Below are 21,432 nucleotides of genomic sequence, written 5' to 3' on the forward strand. Positions count from 1 at the left end.
CCATACACAAAAATAAAATCAAAGTGGATTAAAGACTTAAATGTGAGATCTAAAACTATAAAACTCCTTGGAGAAAACATAGAGGAGATCTTTATGACATAGGTCTTGGCAATGATTTCTTCAATGTGATACCAAAAGCACAGGCCACAAAAGAAAAAATAGACAAGTGGGACTATATCAAACTCCAAAGCTTCTGCACAGCAAAGAAAACAACAGAATTAAAAGGCAACTTATGGAGTTAGAGAAAATCTTTGCAAACTCTATATCTGATTTATAAGGAACTACTGTAATCCAGTAGCAAAAAATAATAATTCAATTAAAAAATGGGCAAAGGACTTGAGCAGATATTTCTCTAAAGTAGATACACAAATGGTTAACAGGATATGAAAAGATGCTCAACATCCTTAATTATCAAGGAAATCTAAATCTAAACCACAACGTACTATCTCCTCACACCCATTAGGATGACAATTATTTAAAAAAAAAAAGATAACAAAGGTTGTACAGAAGTTGCAACCTTTGCACATTGTTATGGGAACATAGAATATAAAATGGTGCAGTTGCTATGGGAAATATTAGTATTTTAGTAGTATTTACTACTATTAGAAAATAATAGTATGAAGATTCCTCAAAACATTGAAAACATAGATTTCATATGATCCAGCAACCTCACTTCTGGATATACATTCAAAATAATTGAAATCAGGATATTTAAGAGATATCTGCACTCCCATTTCTTTGCACAGACAATTTACAATAGTCTAGCTATGGAAACAACCTAAGTGCCCATCCACAGATAATGGATTAAGAAAATATGAGATGTATATCTGTAAAATTATTTATTTATGTACAAGTAATTCAGCCTTAAAAAAGGAAGAAATTCTGCCATTTGTGACAACATGGGTGAACCTGGAAAACATTATTCTAAGTTAAATAAAACAATCCTTTAAAAAATTATAAAATAAATAAATAAAAATAATTCTTTAATTAAACTCTCCTTAAATCACACAGTTTGAATATGCCATTTCTTTCCTGCCAAAATTCTGAAGGATACAGAAAATAATGGGCAAAATGAGTAGGAACAATCCCAGTATTTCAACTTATCAGCTGTGTAAAGTTAGGCAAGTGATTCAGCTTCTTTAAATCTCACTTTTCTTATGTGATAATGAGGATGTGTGTGCATGCTAAGTCACTTCAGTCATGTCCAACTCTGTGACCCTATGGACTATAGCCCGCCATGCTCCTCTGTCCACAAGATTCTCCAGGCAAGAACACTGGAGTGTTCTCCAGGGGATATTCCCTTCTCTCGGGGATCTTCCCAACCAAGGGATTGACTCCACGTCTCATGTCTCCTGCACTGGCAGGCGGGCTCTTTACCACTAGCATCATCTGGGAAGCCCATTAATGAGGATAATCATCCCTATTTTTGGTGGGCAAAATAACTGACCCTAAAAAAATCCACTTTCTGATCCCCACAAACTATGAACTATTACCTCTCATGGGCAGGGTGAATTAAGGTTTCAGTTGGGAGTAAAGCTGCTGATCAGGTGCAATTAAGTAAGGAGATTAGCTTGACTCATCCAGGTGGACCCAATGTAATTAGAGGATACTTAAATGTAGAAGAAGGAGGCAGAAGGGTTAGTATCAAAGTGAGGTGCTTTCTGAGAGATTTGACTTGCCGTTTCTGGCTTTCAGTTTGGGGGAAGAAGCCACAAGACGAAAACCATGGGCAGCAAGGAAGCAGATTCCCCTCAGAACCTCCAAAAGAAGTGCTTTAATACTTCTGACTTCAGAAAGGTAAGATAATGGATTTTTCTTGTTTTAAATTGTAATGTCTTAAGCTGTTGTAATTTGTGCTCATTTGTTAGAGCATTGGTAGAAAACTCTTGCTCTATGGGTTTGTTTTGAGAATTGGATGAAACATTGTAAAACCTCGTGTTTTTGTGCATGAGTGTTGGAGTTAGTTAAAACTGTTTTGAGCCTCTTTTTCAAACTAGTAACTATCACCTTGATTGGATTACTTAACAACTCTGTTTTTTCATCTATATTTAAGATAATATTTGGAAATGCAAAACTTTTGTCAGTTCATTGTTTATACTTTCTTATACTTTGATAATTTTCTTAGTTGGACAGAATTAGATACACTGTCTTGAGCATTAGTAAGGTAATTTGTAAAAGAAAAAAAACACTTTATAATTGATTAGGAAGGATTAATGGAAGCAAGGAAGCGAATTCATGCTAAAAGAATAATGTTGAACAGTGAATAGAGTTACAGCTAAACAACATTGCCTCCAGTCCTAAAGAGTTCAGGAGAGGACCACTAGGAGGAAGATGGCAGGGGGACAAGGGAATGAGTAAGCATCAATGTTACAGGGAGTTGTGGGGAAACTCTGTCATCTCTAGCAGCTCTTTCTTCACCATTCTGTGTTGGACTGTGGCTCCATAGAGCAGAAAAATACAAGTTGACTGTTGTTTTTTCTTCTGTGAGATAAAAGTCTCCCATTGAAAACTAACTGTACATGGTTGTCTAGCTGAATAACCCTTTTAGTGACCACGGTCTTCACAGATTCTTATGTAGACTGTGTGGACACTTGTTCTTCACCTCTGATTTCATTGGCTCAAAACAAGCGTCTTGTTATCCCCAAATAGAGTGAAGTATCTATAACAGCTGAAGAAATGGAAGCTAATAGGAAAACACTGGTTCCTATCTTATTATTGAATAGCAATGGTCGAGCACAGCCTATCTTGATAACCCCCTCACCATGTAAATAGAGGGTTAATAATCCAAATTTCTTAGGATTGAATGAGGTAATGCATACCAGGTTCTTATCTAAGATCCTGGTGATAACAACCCACACAACTAAATTTCCTATAGTTCCATAGCATTCACAAGTCAAATTTATTGTTTCTTTTTGCTTTTATAGTGAAAACATAAAGTATAAAATTCAACAAGTCCCGAAGAGTGGAGAGTAAAGAAGTCTCCCTCCTCCCTCCTCCCAGCTAGGTAGTTTCACTTTCAAGGGGCAACTATTTTATAGATTCTTGTATCATATCAAAAATATTTTACATATTTATAACTATTTTCTGTTGTTTCCTTGCCTATGACAGTACATCAGTTTTTGCCCTTGCCTTTGCCACATCAGTAAATAGAGTCCTACTTAACTACAGTTATGAAATACCTTGTGCGGTTTTGACCAGTTCTCTGTGCTGTTTTTAGACTCAGAAATATCCCCTTCACTATAGAGTTGGCAACAAGTAAAAGCAGACAAAGCCTGTTGAATGTGCACACTTGTGATAACTGCCACACTTCAAATTATTTACATAAGACCATGTTCATTCAAATAGACTCTAATTGCCAAGCAATGAATGTAGACTAGAGGACCCATTTTAACCAATGGCTGTAAATAGATGTTCACTCCAGGACTGAGTTGATAAGTGCACATTTCTTGCACAGTAAGCAGATGAGCAGACATGTAGGAGGTCTAAACAGCTGTCATAAATGCGGTCCCTCATGGGCCTGATTACAGAATCTGGATGGACTTGCCTACTGCATGCAGGTCCAACTCCTGCTTGGCTTCCCTCATTGAAGTCACTATCTTTTAGGCTGGCATCCACGTTTGACATCATTTATCTACATGAACAGGTGCTCCCATAAAATGAACTGCAGAAAAAGCAAATGCTATGGCAGAGCTCAGTGATTTCCGACTTGATGTTTCTGTAGAGGGTATGTTAGAAGACAGGCGAGGTTTCTCTATAGTCTCAAGAGGCTGAACAGAGAAAACACAGAGAACAATGTTTTCCACTGCAGAATAGCTTTTAAAAAATCTAGAAGGTTTTATTTTAAATCACCTATTTAAAAACATACCAATTCCCCCAAATTCCTTTAATATGATTTATCTTATTTCATGGTGTCTGAATTTGTGTCAGCATGATATTTGGTATAGCATTAAAACAAAATAACAATTGGTGGACTGTATTTCAACAAGATTGTGGTGTGGCAAAGAGGATGAAGGCAAGACTGGAGCAGGGATAAAATGAGATTTTTCCTAATGAAAAGCAACATATTTAATTCAAATCAAATGTTTCTGGAGCTCACACTAATGCCGAAGTACTGAGGTGACTACTGAAGACAAGCATCTCTGGAAAAGTCCAGGAAATTGGGACATAAGTTTAAAAAGGAATTGTAGAATTTACCTAATAATACAGAATGGCAATAATTTATATGTCTGACCATCAGCACTTCAGATTGGTCCAACTCCCACTTAGTTTTCAATCCAGGAAGACTTCTATATTTTAATTGTTACACAGGTGAAATCACTTTAAAATTTTTGTTCAAAACTGCATGAATTTGAGGACTGAATAACCTGTGTAGAGGTGAAGACTTGTCCAGTCCAAGGCAAATCCTGTTCATCTCATTAACTTAAAAGGTCATATCGCATCAAACTCAAGAAAATAAGACAGTGCAATACTTTAGGGGAAGGGACACTTAGAAAGTCAGTATGATATTTTTGTATCACCACCACATCCTCACTGTCAGTTATCACAAAACTGAAATATCTTCTCTTAGCAGGGGGAAAATAAAAAAGAATTAACAGATTCTTTATAAATCCCACATTTAAAATGTACAGTTTTTAGATTAGAGAAAAGAAAAATTATAAAATGAAACTTTTTGAAACTTGGAAAAAATTAATATATCTCTATATTATCCAGATAAATAGTCATCATGTAAGTAAACCCTGTACCATAAATGTTGGCTTTATTTTAAATTTTTTATTTGAGGTTGGATGCTTTAATGAATGTATATTCTTAGCTACTTGAGGCACCAAGTGGTTGGATTCTACTTGGTATTTACTAAAGAAACTGATTTTTAAAAAATACTTTGTATAAATCAAATATCTAGATATAACCACCCCCTCCCAACATTTTTCAAAGGCAATTGTCCTGATAAGTTATGTATTACAAATCTTTTTTTGTTTCAGAATTTTTATCTTGTGGCACAGTTATGCATCCCTTAAATTCATCCTTTCTCCTAAAGAAGTATTAGCTAAATCTCTCTTTACAATACCTGTGCCTACTTAAAATAAAGAGAGATTAAAGTTGTTGTATACAGCACGGTTATGTTATTTTACAATAAAAGAATTTTTGATGAAAAGCAAAATAATAATTTCATAGTGTTAATATCTGATCTTAGTAAGTAAATATCCTTAGAATGAGAGTAAGTAAACGGACACCCAGAAGCATGGAGTCACAAGAATGGAACTACTTCTTCAGTTGTCTACTAATGATAGTATTACCGTCTTAAAAACTGAACACTGTCCTGTTGAATCAGCCTCAACTGGGACAGTATATTTTATACTCATGCATTTGTGGGGGGAGAGAAGATGATGAAAAAGGTGAGATACAGTTTAATGTCTGCTTTCTGGAAGGTGAAAATAGAATCTGCTTTAAAGATTTATCCCAGAGAGCAGCCTGTTCCCATTTTCTCTGTGAATTCTTCCTGATAATATATATCCTCTTTTGATCTGGAGAAGAACTGACAAACTGTTATTTATTTTCATGTCTCTGAGCTAGCTCAGTTAGTGGCCTCTTATGGGTACAAACTAAAAGCAATTTAGTATGTTTAGGTGACTTGTTATATAGTTGATCAGGAGAAGTCATCACTAGGAAAGGAAAAGCTGTATATTCAGTGAACATCTTTTCATCATAGTCACTCTTTTTATAGAGTAAAATAACAATGAGATTGCTTTACACTGGAGATCTGTCTCTGGTATATTATGATCTTAATGTCATCACAGACCTGAAACTATATATCTAACTATATTTTCTTCTTTTTCCAACTCCGTAGTATTTTCATGGGAACAAAAAAAAATGATTAAAATTCTGATTATTAATATGAACAAAACAAAAAAGTACATCTTCAAAATTAAAATTCAGGGGAAATTGAATCCCATAATAGAGTATTCATTTATATTCAAAGAATGCTAATAATCTTCAGTCTTTGTGCATGAGATCTAAAATTCAATCAGTATATCACCTTAGCAGCAGAATCCAAAACTGAAAAGGCAAAGTAGATTTTTTTCCAAGATAACCACTTGCTGCTATTGATCAAAACTTGATCTAGGGTTTCATACTATTGACAAGCTGCAGATGGGATTTTATAGATTTATCAATGTAAATGTAATCTACCAAAAGTGTTAGTAGTGTTTTCTGTTAGCTATGACTCTTGCTTATAACATGAGCAAACACAGCAACTGTTCTTTCTTCTGCTGTAATAATCACGCTTCAAAGAATGAGCAGCTTTAGGCAAGAAGGTGATTCACTTCTTTATTTGCCAGACAAATGCAACTCATTTGCTAGTATGAAGTGTATAGGTACTTCCTACCCTGGTGCTTACCTAAATCCAGCTTCATGGCCATCCATGTTTAATATTAGTTTCAGGTTTTGGATTTTAAGACATTTCAGATATAAAAGTGTCAAAACTATAGTGATGCCAGAAAATATTACTTTTATTTGTGCTGTGGACATAAAAAACTGTATGAAAAACTTGATTTATAGTTCTTTTCTTTACTTCTGAATTTAGAACCTCTGTGTTGAGGAAGTCAGTGACCTTAGGGGCCAAATCAGAGTCACAGAAATGCATGGGGTGTTTGATGCCAGGGTGAGAAAACCTTCCACATGATATAAGATGTCCTGCAAAACAGAAAGAGAGGCAGGGGCAATGTTCTCTTACTGCATAATTAAATCTTGCCATTGTTCCTCTGGAATAAGCTATAGAAATCTTTTCAGTGAGGTACACAGCATATTAAAATCACAGCCCATCATTTGTGAGCTTGTCCTCATATTTGATGTCCCAGCCACGTTGCTGTTTTCCTGCTGTCCATGGCTCTTGTGGTGTGTCTTTGCAGGAAGGCCTACACACAGTCCTCTCCCTTAGACCTCTCTGCTGATTGCCCTGGGAGACAACTGCTGATCTTGGTAGTTCTAAAGTCTCCCCAAAGTGTATCCTGGATACATACATCACATACATTTTAAGAGTTATCATCCCAGACATAAAATTCCCACATTTGGTTAAAATCCATCCACAGTTTTCGCATGACAGATGATACAATAGATTCATGTACATGATTACATTTATCATGTAAAAATTTGAACTTCTTTTTTAAAAAAGAGCTCAGTATGCATGTGTGTGTGCTCAGTCATGTCCAACTCTTTGCAACCCCATGGACTGTAGCTTGCCAGGCTTTTCTGTCCACAGGATTCTTTAGGCAGGAATACTGGAGTGGTTTGCCACTTCCTCCTCCAGGGGATCTTCCCCACCCAGGGACTGAACCTATATCTCCTGCATTAGCAGATGGATTCTTTACCACTGCCACCAGGTAAGCCCAGAAAGAGCTCAATATATGTGTGTGTGTGTGTGTATACACACACACACACACACACACACTATATATATATATATATATATATATATATATATGAACCTACTTACATTCTTTGGTGTGTTGCAGAGGCCATGAGTTCAGGAGATGAGAAGTTTAAATGAGGAAGTAAATGAGATTAGGACTTGGTTTGGTTTTGGAAGAGATGGTTAATGAAGCCTAGGGCTGTCAAGAGGAACATGGATGGATTTAGTCATACTGATTGAATTCTTGCTCTTTCTTCCCATATAACCAGGAGTCCCTATTGGTGTTGGAGGTTTGGATTTATCTCTTATATGTAGTATCAAATGTTACAATTTATATTTGAACAGAGGCCCCATAAAACTTGCTAGAAGAGTGATGATGTCCTTAAGTCATCACACTTATTTTCATTTTAAATTTATCCTTGAAAATCATATGGTAAAAGAACGTTAGTGTTAGATTTCTCACATTTCATACATACAAATGGGGCTTTCCTGGTGACTCAAATGGCAGAAAATCCACCTGCAAGGCAGAAGACCTGTGTTTGATCCCTGGGTTGGGAAAATCCCCTGGAGAAGGTAATGAAAATCCACTCCACTATCCTTGCTTGGAGAACTCCATGGACAGAGGAGCCTGGTGGGCTATAGTCCATCAGGTCCCAGAGTCAGACACGACTGGGTGACTGACACTTTCATACCTAAAAAGTAGCAGATGAAAGAAAAAATTTGGCTTAAGCACGATAGCATTAAATTTACCTTTTTGCCTCTTACATAGGAAATCATGAGCAAGATATACTCTGCCTAAGTAATCTTAAGTTTTACTTAGGTCTCAGTTCAGAATTATATCAATTTGGACCAAAAGCCTAAGCAAAACTTTTCAAACAAAGATAACCTACTTTAATATTTAGGGTCACTTATAAAGTTTGAGGTATAGCCGAGTAATAGTGAATTTATGAATGAGGATATAGAATGTCTCACTATTGTTGTTGTTCAGCTGCTAAGTCATGTCCAACTCTGTGACCCGATGGACTGTAGCATGCCAGGCTTCCTTGTCCATCACCAACTCCCAGAGCTGGCTCAAACTCATGTGCATTGAGTCAGTGAGGCCAACCAACCATCTCATCCTCTGTCATCCCCTTCTCCTTCAATCTTACCCAGGATTAGGATCTTTTCCAATGAGTCAGGTCTTCACATCAGGTAGCCAAAGTAATGGAGCTTCAGCTTCAGCATCAATTCTTCTGATAAATATTCAGGGTTAATTTCCGTTAGGATTGACTGGTTTGATCTCCTTGCAGTCCTAGGGACTCTCAAGAGTCTTCTCTATTCCCTAGCACCACAATTCGAAAGCATCAGTTCTTGGGCGCTCAGCCTTCTTTACGATCAAACTCTCACATTTGTATATGGCTACGGGAAAACTATAGCTTTGACTATACAGACCTAAATTTAATCAAATATATTATCTTTATTATCAAAAGTAGCTATATTAGGAGCAGTCTAGGAAGGACATAATTTTTGATATGTAGGTCTTATAGTTAATAGTTGTTCTCTAATTATTACAGATAGATGCTAGCTAAAACCATCCACCCCAAGGAAACATTAGATGGTTTTAATTAATATAGAAAATACTAAAAGTAAGATGTGATGTGCTATAACTCATGGCCTGTAAATGTAGATTCATAGGAATGAATGACATCTGCCTTTGAGACAAATTACTGAAAACATGGATCTGAGCTTGGAAAATATGAAACTTGATAGATTAGTAATCAAATCATTTAAAATTATTCCATATTGATGAGAAAATTTTCCTTTTTCCAATTTAGCAAGAAATTTTAATATAGGACACAAATGTGATGTTTAATATAACATTCCCTTCTATTTGGAATGGAATCAGTTGGAAAAACTTTATGGTTCTTATCAACCTAATTTACACAATTAGCTTACTTCATATGTCACAATTTTGAAATGATTCTTAAAAGGTTAAGTGCTTATGTATGTGATTTTTAATTATTAAGATTGCTACAGCCATATGAAATAGACTGTAGTTGAGGGAGATTCTTTTTCTGCCACTGCACAAGAAGAAAAGAGAAGCATTTTATGAGAAAAATTGTATCAGGTTTCCAGTCCATTAATTAATGTAATCCTCAGTTTCAATATTAGACATTGTTGCATTGCTGTTGTGTATTGCTCTAGTATTCCATAGAAAGGTTTGGGGTTACTATGAAAGTTCCAGGGCAGGATCAATCTACGTTTTGGTAGTAAACTTTTAAGTAAACTAAGACTAGATATACATATATTCCCATCCTATCGAGAATCTCAAAGTCTGGCATTACTACAGTGTTTTCAGAATTTTTGTGTAACACCCGGAGCAGATTTCCTACTGAAAAAGCATGGCAACTGTGGGTAATTGATCAAATCCCATGGTGTGATAGTTTCCTTATAAAATTCTTTCACTAACTAAACTGATTATAAAGGTAGATTTTATTTTCTGCTTTTAAGTGATTTAATTATTTAAAATATTTAAAGAAGATGCAATATTGATAAGTCATTTTCAAACCAAAAAACCCAGAAACTAAAAAACTAAATACATTCTCTTTGAGTACTGGTCATTTTCAGTGTTAAATGTCAGTTCAACCTTGGGTATTCTAAATTCTGAGAATTTACATAGAGAATGAGAACAAAAATCTCTCTCATTTCTCTTATCAAATATGTGTAACTTGATTTTCCAGTCAATTAGTATTAATTTTTGAAGGGCATTTAAAAATAGACCTGGAAATAATAAATAATGTCATATGTTTGACAGTACAACTCATTACAAAGAAACTGAGATAGTAGTTAAATATGCCTTAAGCATCTTCATCAATAGCATAAACAACATATCTTGGTAAATTCATTTGAATATAGTTTATAAAAGCAAGCCGGTATTCAAAAGGTTGGAAAATAAAGTTGGAATTTTGAATAGTTCTTGCTGAGCTGCCTTTAAAGTTCAATATTTAACATACGTTTTTTTCCTTGATCTTATATTATCATCTATAAAACACATTTTCCCAAAGGGTGGGGGATAGAAGACTCTCCCCAGCATCCCCATTGTTGCAGCACCCCTCACTGGAATGTGCACATGTTGATTTCTATAACACAGTTGTGTGGTTTCTATATGAATGTTGTTTTGCACTTGTCTGCAGGCAGCATACGGAAGTATCACATGCCCAGGCACTTGGTAACTACCATCTAGATGCATAGGTTATATCTTTCTATAGTAAATAACAGAAACAGAAGCCATGAAGTTGCTTCCCTTGCTTTGACACCTAGAATAAATATTATTTATAATTTTGAGAGAAGAAATGCATCTTAGGGTAGAAATACAAATAGCAGAAGGCCATACATACTGTTTGGACAGTGATCCAAGCGTTTAGGGTGTAAACTAAAAAGTCATGTTTAATCTGGATCTGACCCTTCATCCTGCAGTTGCACAATCAGAGCCTCTTAGTAGGAAAAATGTGGAGTCATTTCATCTCATTTCTTCAAGGATAGAACAGTTAGAAGCAAAATGGATTTTGCTAATTGCTCTAAGGATGTGGGTTTCATCTAGTCGAGAGGCTTACTCAACTTGAGTCCAAACACACATATGATCCATGAGCTAAATGTGCATGTTTACAAAGGAAAGTTAAATACACCCAGTCCAAAATTTGAGCAGTTAGGTATTTAGAAACAGTAATCCAAAGTAAGTAAAATTCAAACAGAATTTGATAACAGATCTGAGGTCATCCCAGACTGCAGATTGTAATATGGGTCAGTGAACCAGAACGTTTTTGAGGCTAAGAGTGTTCAACTGCCTCCTGTTTAAGTTCACTTCATGAAGCCATGAAGGGGGCTGCCTATCCATGAAGGACTGGATATGCTGATAGGGAACCATAGCTGCAAGGTTTTTGTTAGAGTCTGCCTAATTCCTTATCTTGGCAAACGTTTTTCACTTATAGGTAGAAGTTCGCAGCTCCCATTAGCAGGTTCAGACCAGCTTTGTCTCTGGAAATAATCCTGAATTTTGACAGTAAACAGGAAAGCCACCTAAGACTTAAAATTAAGTTATCCATACCCCAAGTCAGTCTTCTTCTATATTTAAAACTATATTGGACTTGTGATTTATGTAGCAGATCTCCTTTTCATGTTGTCTCCAGCTTTCAGATAGCTGTGTTTGTCCTAGTGACAAAATTTGTCTTGACTTTTGACCAATATTTCATCCTCTATTGGACCAAGCCCTTGTCTAAATTAGAAATCAAGACATATCTTTAAACTTCAGTGCAGTGGTGAGAAGATTTTAACAGAGTTTAAGATGCAGATATTGTGTTAAATATCATCAGTTGGCATCAAAATTTCCATATGAGGAATGTCAGTCAGTGCATTACCTTGGGGTATGTTTGGATGTTGTATATGGTCTATCAGAGTGTGGAGCTTCTCTTGGTTTCTTTACCACTCTCAGCAACAATATTCCATTTCATGACTTGTCCCATTGGCTACAGACCATTGTGATGAACCAGGCATTTAATTATAATGTTATGTGCTGTTATTTCCTTTTTATATAAAGCTAAGGATGGTCCTCTCTGAAATGACAAGACCAATATTTGTGTGCCCTAATGAAAAATGGAATTTATTACACTTCTATTCATAAAATTTTCTCTTGTTTAGTCAACAAATGCTTATTGAAAACCAATTGTATTATAGATGAAAGGGCTGGAAAGATGAGTTTGGACACATTATCTATTTGTAAGCAATTTATGTTATTGTGGAAGAAGCTTAGAAATAATTATGTTACAATATGACAAGTGTTTATAAAATTGGTAAATACATGCTACGCAGTGGCAAAGGGGGTTACCAGTTTATGCTGGAGGGGCTGGTGCTAACAAATGTTAATTACTTTGCCACTTCTGCTCAGTATGGCTTGCTATTCAGGATAACAAATGAATTAAAGAACTCTTCCATGACAGGACACATTTGCTTCAATATCTAAAACCTATTTTCTTGCCACATTCTAAAAGGCATTTCAAATTTTCTAAAATTACATGCTAGGTTCTTGCTATGCTTGTGATATTCTAATAATCTTCACAATTTGAAATATACCTTTATCAAATGCAATTTCCATGCTGTCTGATATTTTTGAGACTATAGTCAACTCTAATGAGATATTTATAGAAAACAACCTGATAAACTTTTGCATATTTTAGTCACTCTGTTCAATTTTAAACAATATTTCCATGACACCCTGAAGACATTTATCAGCATAGTACATTATGAATCAAGTTGATACAGCAGTTTTCTCCTAACCTTTTCAAAATTGCCTTATTTCTTTAAAAAAGTTTTCTTGCACTTCAAGAGATAGCCAACTGTGTGAAGTCATCTTGGAAGCAGACTGAAAGCCCCATTCTAAGCAAGGAGCCTGGTGACCTGCGTTAATTGGATGCCCATTCTGAGAACTCTGTATAGTGAGACGTGTTAATTGCCTTGCCTTATCACAATATAATGATGCAATTAACTTGTATCACCACTATGGGCAGTTTGTTAACACATATTTTATTTCAAAGATATAGATACCCACAAAGACCAGCACACATTCTGTCTAGAAAGTATTGACATATAATTATGCTGAAATATGCTTTTTAGTGGATATTCAACCTCTACTGACCATGATCTTTAAAAAAAAAAATGTTCTCAGCATGAAGAGAAAGAAAGGAAAATGACTCTCTTGAAAAATTTAACTTATTTGCATACTTTTTCCTTGCTCAGCAAATTTACATTTATGATCCTAGTTCAGCAAGCATTCCCCCCCCCCCACTTTCAGCATGCTTATCTTCAAGCTCCTGCACAACTTTCCTTCTTTACAAGTTAGTGGTATCCAGGTAATTAGTTAAGGAGCTTTAAGTTTTTTAGTAGAAACTGTAGAGAAAATTAACAGCAGTATCTTGCATTTATGTGGGTAGTAAATTTGTTATAATCCCAGTGTCCTGAAAATCACATCTCTAAAAAAAACACAGAGAGAAAATAAGTCTACCCTGTACTGTACTTGTTCCTTCATGTGGGGAGAAAATGTCTGCATATTCACTACAACCAATAAAAGCTACCATGATTGTCATGGAAGCAGGAAGCAAGAAGGATAAGGGCCATAAGGATTGTTACCATAATGTTCTTTTTATTTTGAAAAATGTGGGGTTGATAGCAGCGCTAAGGATAGTAACAGCATATTTGAAGTTAGCGTTTTCTTGATGCTCCAGATGTGAAGGGAGAGTCTGCATGCATACATGCACACTCTCATATCTTCATGGTTCTGCAAAAAGCAATTAGATTTAAGCAAGTGCATTATGCATTTCCCTTCTCCTGGCAAAATCGCTATGATTTAATATAATTATGTTGCTATCCACAAGTGAGCACCTCCATCTGTTTTCCACAGTGGATTCAGCAAATAGTCTTGGATGGATAAAAGATCTCAAGAACTGCTCCACAGATAAGTCTTTCCTGATATCTGCAAATATCCAGGTGTAAGGCACTTGCTATCTCCTTTCATCAGTAATAAATTCACAAATCCTTACCTTTCAGGCAATTTAAATTCAACTTTTAGGGACCCATAATTTTTTGAAGTTATTTGGTCAACTTTTCTTGGTTTACAAAGAAACATTAAATTGTGCTTTTTCTGTGATTTCCTGGCTGCTTTTCCCAGTGTAATTTTTGTCTTCTGTGTTGTACTGGGAAGGCATGTGTTAGATTAATTCTTTCATTTCATCCTTATCTGTACTACATTCCATAACATGGAGCCCTGAGAAGTGCATTGCTTTATGGATGATGGTAGAATAAAAGAAGACCTCCTTTGAAAGTAGATAAGTTCATTAAATATGAATTCTGAAAGCCAGCATGTAATTTTATCCTGATATAAATAAATGTAAGGAAGAGAAATAATTTTCCCCACTATCATACTTAATCACAAGGAGTATATAATTTCATGCTGAGTTGTATTTGTATCTGCCCATAAGTACTTTGAGCCAGTAAAATACTCCATTTTTTGGTAACAACCTCACTACCAATCAGAACTGATATGGTATGAGTAATTAGTGAACTTGAATTGAGATGATATTAGGTGGGTTTGGAATAAAATGAGTTAATTCTGTTGAATGATTAATTTTTCCCAATACAACAGTGGTATCTTTTGTGCAAGAAATTCACAAAAGATATGCCTATTTCTATGTTAAAGGATTCCTGTAAGGAAATAAAATTTTCCTCTCAAGAGTAAATGGCTTCTGCCAACTTTTTCCTTGGTTTTTCCAGGAGGCAGGAGAAACAAGCCAATGAGAGATGAAGAAAATTACTGAACTTTTGATCTGTAAAATTTGTACACTGTCCATATTTATTAATGCCACACACTACATCTGCTTTTGTCTTTTTCAATAATGGTTGACAATTAGAGGATTTTGATTTCTTGGAATCTCTAACACTAAGATCAAGAGATTTAAGATGGATGTAGTGTTTTATAATTTATAATAAAATATTATGTAATATATACATTATATACATATAGTCTCTAATATATTTATATACACATGTATTTGTATGGTCTCATGGCCGAGAAATGTTAAATGACTGAGTAGCATCTTGACCTATCAAACATGTTGGACTGAATATATAGTACACAATATATTTGTATGGTCTCAGAAGTGGGCTGAATGGCCAAATATTTATGTTCCTTTCACTGACATACAAGCCTTCTGAAGTCAGTTTCCTACCTATAGCACAAATTGCATCAAGTATGCTTAAGAAGAAGCTTCCTCAGATGCATGCTCAATTATGATAAAATATTCTGTGGGAGAAAAGAGATGTTACATAGAAAATTTGTGTATATTAATGTCCTAACTTAGTCAATACAAGTTAATAGATGTCTTAGCCTACTAAGTAAACCCCTGGAGGAAGGGATGGCAACCCACTCCAGTATTCTTGCCTGGAGAATTCTATGGACAGAGGAACCTAGCAGGCTACAGCCCATGGGGTTGCATACGCTTAATATATGGGCAGTTTATTTTTGATAATTTTTAACATTGTCTCCTACTTTGATTTTTCTTTTCAATTCACATTATTTTGCTTTGCAATTGAACATCTCTTTGTTAGATTCACAACCCCTCCCATTTATTTCATTTTACCCTAGTGAAAAGCATTAATCTTTCCAAAATAATTAATAATGTACTACAATACCAGAATCATATGTATTAAATTCACAGAGATTCTTTAAAAGTATATTGTTGTTTGCCATTAAATAAAAAGACAAGAAATAAACAAAGAGCATAAAGGATAATCAGAATTTTAGCATTTAATACTCATTTGGCTCATGAGATAATTGTTTACACATGATTTTGGTACATAGACCTGTGTTTACTTTAGAATGTGTAGCTGCATAGTTTGTTATCCAAATTAACATCTTTTCAATATATTCAATGTATAACTAAATAAAAAACTGACACCCAAGTTACCATCTTTTAACCTTTTCTTGGCCTAAGATGGAGTTCTTTGCTATATATAGTATTTGATTCCTTTAAATTTATTTTTAATACATTCAACTCCTTATCTCTTTTATTCTAAAATATTTCTTTTAAAACTTACTTTTTTGCCTCCTTGTAAAGAAAATATCCTCTTTAGTATATAATTTTTCTTAACTTGTTGAAAGATATTGGTAAAGGAATTCTTTATATATTTTTTTCTCCCTGGAAACTTTGATCATCTACTTTTGTTCATTAAGGCAAAGTCTATTTTTCGTCTCCACTGTGGGTCTTTGAAGAAGGTGGAGTGTTTGCTGAAGGTTGATGCCTACATGTTCTATTGATTCTGCTCTGTAATATCTCTCATCTGTCTCCTACTTTCCATTTCCAAAGCTTGTTCTCTAAACTATTACACAAATTAAGATGTCAACTTTCCAGACTCTTATCTCCCACTTCCATATTATTACATTATGACATACAAATAATCTTTTGAAAATACATATAAATTTTCATCAATTTTTTTAATTGCATTTTCAGAGTAAAATCAAAACTCTTAAATGTCACATGTAGTAATCTTTATTATTTTGCACTTGGTTTATTTTTTCAAAATTAATTAGAATTATTAATTTCTTCTGTCAGTTTTAACTCTGTACTCATCCCTGTGGATTCTTTGCACTTTCCTGCAATGATTTCAGCAGCCATCTATTGTATGGTATGGTCTCATTCTGACATCTCCTTCCCTTCATGTGCACCCTTAGCACATGGGAAGCCTTTAACCATGAGTTTCTTAACTGCATATGGCTTTCCCAGTTATATTATAATTATATATACTTGAATTCTTCTTCTTAAGCAGCAAGTCTTATAGAGACAGAATCTGTACATGAATCATCTTTGTATATTGCTGATGTGGTGCTTTGCACACATATTAAAATTAATATTAATTTTAATATTAATGAGCCCTTAATAATGACTCAGTGAATAAAAACGAAATGGTTAATTAGGTGATACATAATGTTCTGTAGTGATCTATACCTAGAGTGGCCAACAGGTCAGGAACAAAACACTTATATTGGGCTTCCTGTGGTAACTTTCAGAAAAGTTTACCATAGGAAGGATTGCTAATAAGTTTCCTCAAGGAGATTAGTCTCATTGAGAAGACTATGTAAAGTGTGATTTAGGAATAAATAATAAAATGCAATATAGTAGGGTTCAGTAAAGATGTAGAACATAAATGCCACACACATATGGAGGAAGAGGGAATATTCTGAGGAAGGGTTAAGCCCACACATAGTTGAATGTTGAATCATGTAGAACTGATAGAATTTGAATAGCCAGAGAAGAAGTGAGAATGACCTTTTGAATTGAGCTCTCTTTAGTCATGTCTTCAGTGAGGAAAAATAAGAGCCCAAACCAAAAATGCATAATGTGTAGTAAGTTGAATGTTCTCTTCCATAGATTTCTAGATTTTATCCCAGAAATAGAACTTCCTCAGAGATGTTGCTGGATTTGAATAAATATCAAAGCAACTCTGTATACTTCCCTCTGCTAAAGCTGCTTTCAAGACTCTAGAAGTTCCATATAGGAGAGATGTTCACTCCTTTTGATAGTAAAATAAAAATTCTAGAATTAGCTTTTTTATGTCACTTCTTTTTACAGACAACAATTCAAACTAGGCGTTGACTAATCTTTGTAGAAGAGTCAATAGAAACAACCAATTTTAGCAACAATAGGCTATTGTTCTTTTTTAATATAAATTTGTTTTAATTGGAGGCTAATTACAATATTGTAGTGGTTTTTCCATACACTGACATGAATCCGCCACGGGTGTACATCTGTTCCCCATCCTGAACCCCCTCCCACCTCCCTCCCCATCCCATCTCTCTGGGTCATCCCAGTGCACCAGCCCCGAGCACCCTGTATCATGCATCGAACCTGGACTGGTGATCCATTTCACATATGATAATATACATGTTTCAATGCCATTCTCCAAAATCATCCCACCTTCGCCCTCTCCCACAGAGTCTGAAAGACTGTTCTATACATCTGTGTCTCTTTTGCTGTTTTGCATATAGGGTAATCATTACCATCTTTCAAAATTCATATATATGCGTTAGTATACTGTATTGGAGTTTTTCTTTCTGGCTTACTTCACTTTGTATAATAGGCTCCAGTTTCATCCACCTCATTAGAACTGATTCAAATGTATGCTTTTTAATGGCTGAGTAATATTCCATTGTGTATATGTACCACAGCTTCCTTATCCATTCATCTGCTGATGGGCATCTAGGTTGCTTCCATGCCCTGGCTATTATAAACAGTGCTGTGATGAACATTGGGGTACACGTGTCTCTTTCAATTCTGGTTTCCTCAGTGTGTATGCCCAGCAGTGGGATTGCTGGGTCATATGACAGTTCTATTTCCAGTTTTTTAAGGAATCTCCACACTGTTCTCCATAGTGGCTGTACTACTTTGCATTCCCACCAACAGTGTAAGAGGGTTCCCTTTTCTCCACACCCTCTCCAGCATTTGTTGCTTGTAGACTTTTGGATAGCAGCCATTCTGACGGACGTGCAATGGTACCTCATTGTGGTTTTGATTTGCATTTCTCTAATAATGAGTGATGCTGAACATTTTTTCATGTGCTTGTCAGCCATCTGTATGTCTTCTTTGGAGAAATGTCTGTTTAGTTCTTTGGCGCACTTTTTGATTGGGTCGTTTATTTTTCTGGAATTGAGCTACAGGAATTGCTTGTATATTTTTGAGATTAATTCTTTGCCCATTGCTTCGTTTGCTATTATTTTCTCCCATTCCAAAGGCTGTCTTTTCACCTTGCTTACAGTTTCCTTTGTTGTGCAGAAGCTTTTAATTTTAATTAAGTCCCATTTGTTTATTTTTGCTTCTATTTCCAATATTCTGGGAGGTGGGTCATAGAGGATCCTGCTGTGGTTTATGTCAGAGAGTGTTTTGCCTATATTTTCCTCTAGGAGTTTTATAGTTTCTGGTCTTACATTTAGATCTTGAATCCATTTTGAGTTTATTTTTGTGTATGGTGTTAGAAAGTGTTCTAGTTTCATTCTTTTACAAGTGGTTGACCAGTTTTCCCAGCACCACTTGTTAAAGAGATTGTCTTTTCTCCATTGTATATTCTTGCCTCCTTTGTCAAAGATAAGGTGTCCATAGGTGCGTCAGTTTATCTCTGGGCTTTCTATTTTGTTCCATTGATCTATATTTCTGTCTTTGTGCCAGTACCATACTGTCTTGATGACTGTAGCTTTGTAGTAGAGCCTGAAGTCAGGCAGGTTGATTCATCCAGTTCCATTCTTCTTTCTCAAGATTTCTTTGGCTATTCGAGGTTTTTTGTATTTCCATACAAATTGTGAAATTATTTGTTCTAGTTCTGTGAAAAACACCATTGGTAGCTTGATAAGGATTGCCTTGAATCTATAGATTGTTTCACTATATTGATTCTTCCAATTCATGAACATGGTATATTTCTCCAACTATTTGTGTCCTCTTTGATTTCTTTCACCAGTGTTTTATAGTTTTCTATATATAGGTCTTTTGTTTCTTTAGATAGATTTATACCTAAGTATTTTATTCTTTTCATTGCAATGGTGAATGGGATTGTTTCCTTAATTTCTCTTTGTGTTTTCTCATTGTTAGTGTATAGGAATGCAAGGGATTTCTGTGTGTTAATTTTATATCCTGCAACTTTACTATATTCATTGATTTAGGCTATTGTTCTTTTACCCAACAAGCTTATGAATTATTCTAGCAACTCATTACCTTTGTGACTGGCCCATACCTATATCAATTCAGAGTTGTCCTATTTTTAAAACATTAGTGCTATATAAATTCTAAATGGTATTAATAACACAGCACATGAATAATTGATTACATTTACTATACTTAATATTTTAAGCAAATTTTCATGATCCTCAAAGAGACTATGTACTTAAAGAGCTAAAGAAAATAGTGAAGTTTCTGTGATTTGATTAACTAACACCTCTAAGGACCCGACCTGTTCACTTGCTGAAATGCTAACTATGCAAAGGTGAAAGTATATAAGAGAATAATCATAATTACCTGGAATTAGTCCAAGAAAAAGTTCACTGTATAATTTAAAGGTACATTCAACAGTTTGCCAAAGGATCCAGGTTAAAGATTTTCTTTCAATTCCATGATGGCTCAGAAGGTACAGAATCCACCTGCAATGTAGGAGACCAGGGTTCCATCCCTGAGTCAGGAATATCCCCTGGAGAAGAGAATGGCTACCCACTTCAGTACTCTTGCCTGATGAATTCCTTGGACAGAGGAGCCTGGTAGACTACAGTCCATGGGGTCACAAAGAGTCAGACATGACTGAGTAACAAACACTTTAATTATTAATTTTAATATATTCCAGTTAATAATTGTAGTTCCTCTAATGACATAACAACAAAATTTTTTACATTGAGAAGTCACTGAAGGAGACTAGAGAAATCTTGTCTGTTTACAAATTTTCATAGGATGCAGACTTCCGCAGCTTTATTTACTCTTAAATTTTGCCTTTTATATCATTCCTTTTATTATTACTTTTTTTTTTTTTTTAATTTAAGGAGTTTTCTTCTTGCTCCATGGTTGTATGTCCAGATCCTAGAAACCTTCCAGGTCCCAACAGAAGTTCCACTCAACCCTAAATACTTGAGTATTCTTCTTGGTTGGAAGTCATCTCTCTCCTTCCAAAGTCTTCATACTTGACATTTCCTCTTAGGTTCTGTATACTTATCCTTTCCCATCATTCTTGAATATATTAATTGCATTTTTTAAAATTATAATATCTAATGTGAAACTTTACTCTTTGCTTTTGATGAATGTCCTATGATTATGTAACAAATCAATATGAGGGAAAGCTGGGTGAAGAGTACTTAGGAACTTTCTATTCTATTTTTGCAACTCCTCTTTGAGTTCAGCTTTTAAAAATCTTTTTAATAGAACACATGGTTAGTTATACTTGAGCAGAATGTTTGAAGTCAACCAAGTGATGGTGTTATGTAATTATAGGTCTCGGAAAATGTACAAACGAGAGGGTAAATAATAGATCTCAGACCAGAGCCTGTGTCAGCTTTCCCTGAACATGTAAAATAAAGGTGGAGCTGATAAAAAACTTCTAAAACTCTACAAAAGATAGAGATCCCTCATTTCAACATTTTTGTCAATCCACAACCTTCTTGAGGTCATTTGCTGACCAACAGTCCTTTCCCAAGTACTTGTTGTCTTTCAAGAAAGAAAGCTAGAAGATGAATATATGTGAATAAATTGTTATGGAGAGCAAAAAAGAATTTTGTTTTAATGAAACTTCATATCTTTGCCTTAACTTTTCTTTGTAATAAATGTCTATATAAAGGGAAAGGAGAATTTTTAAAAATGATTGATTAATTCAGAGTCTAAAAATTAAAGAAATTTACTACTTCCACATACAGTGACCAAAAAAAAAAAAAAAAAAAAAAATCTGACATCTGTGGTTGATCCATTCATTAAAAGAAGACA

At 35.0% G+C, this 21,432-nt stretch overlaps 1 protein-coding gene across 10 annotated transcripts in view; it reads left to right on the forward strand.

The window, feature by feature from the left end:
* LOC145514141 (uncharacterized) overlaps nucleotides 1-21,432 on the forward strand; it is a 959,076-nt gene that overhangs the window by 684,377 nt on the left and 253,267 nt on the right. For 7 of the 10 annotated variants that reach the window (XR_014059862.1, XR_014059869.1, XR_014059868.1 and 4 more), the window contains one exon: nucleotides 1,696-5,136. Coding sequence is in view for 1 of the 10 variants with exons in the window: in XM_081511229.1 (XP_081367355.1) it covers nucleotides 1,696-1,797 (102 nt within the window). In the remaining 9 variants the exon portion in view is untranslated. Of the gene's footprint in view, nucleotides 1-1,695; nucleotides 5,137-21,432 lie in introns of those variants that run through there. The other 3 variants (XR_014059871.1, XM_081511229.1, XR_014059870.1) reach the window with 2 other exon arrangements.

The sequence above is a fragment of the Giraffa tippelskirchi genome, chromosome 7, assembly GCF_054371585.1.
Source record: "Giraffa tippelskirchi isolate mGirTip1 chromosome 7, T2T-mGirTip1v1.2.pri, whole genome shotgun sequence".
NCBI classification, from domain to species: Eukaryota; Metazoa; Chordata; class Mammalia; order Artiodactyla; family Giraffidae; genus Giraffa; species Giraffa tippelskirchi.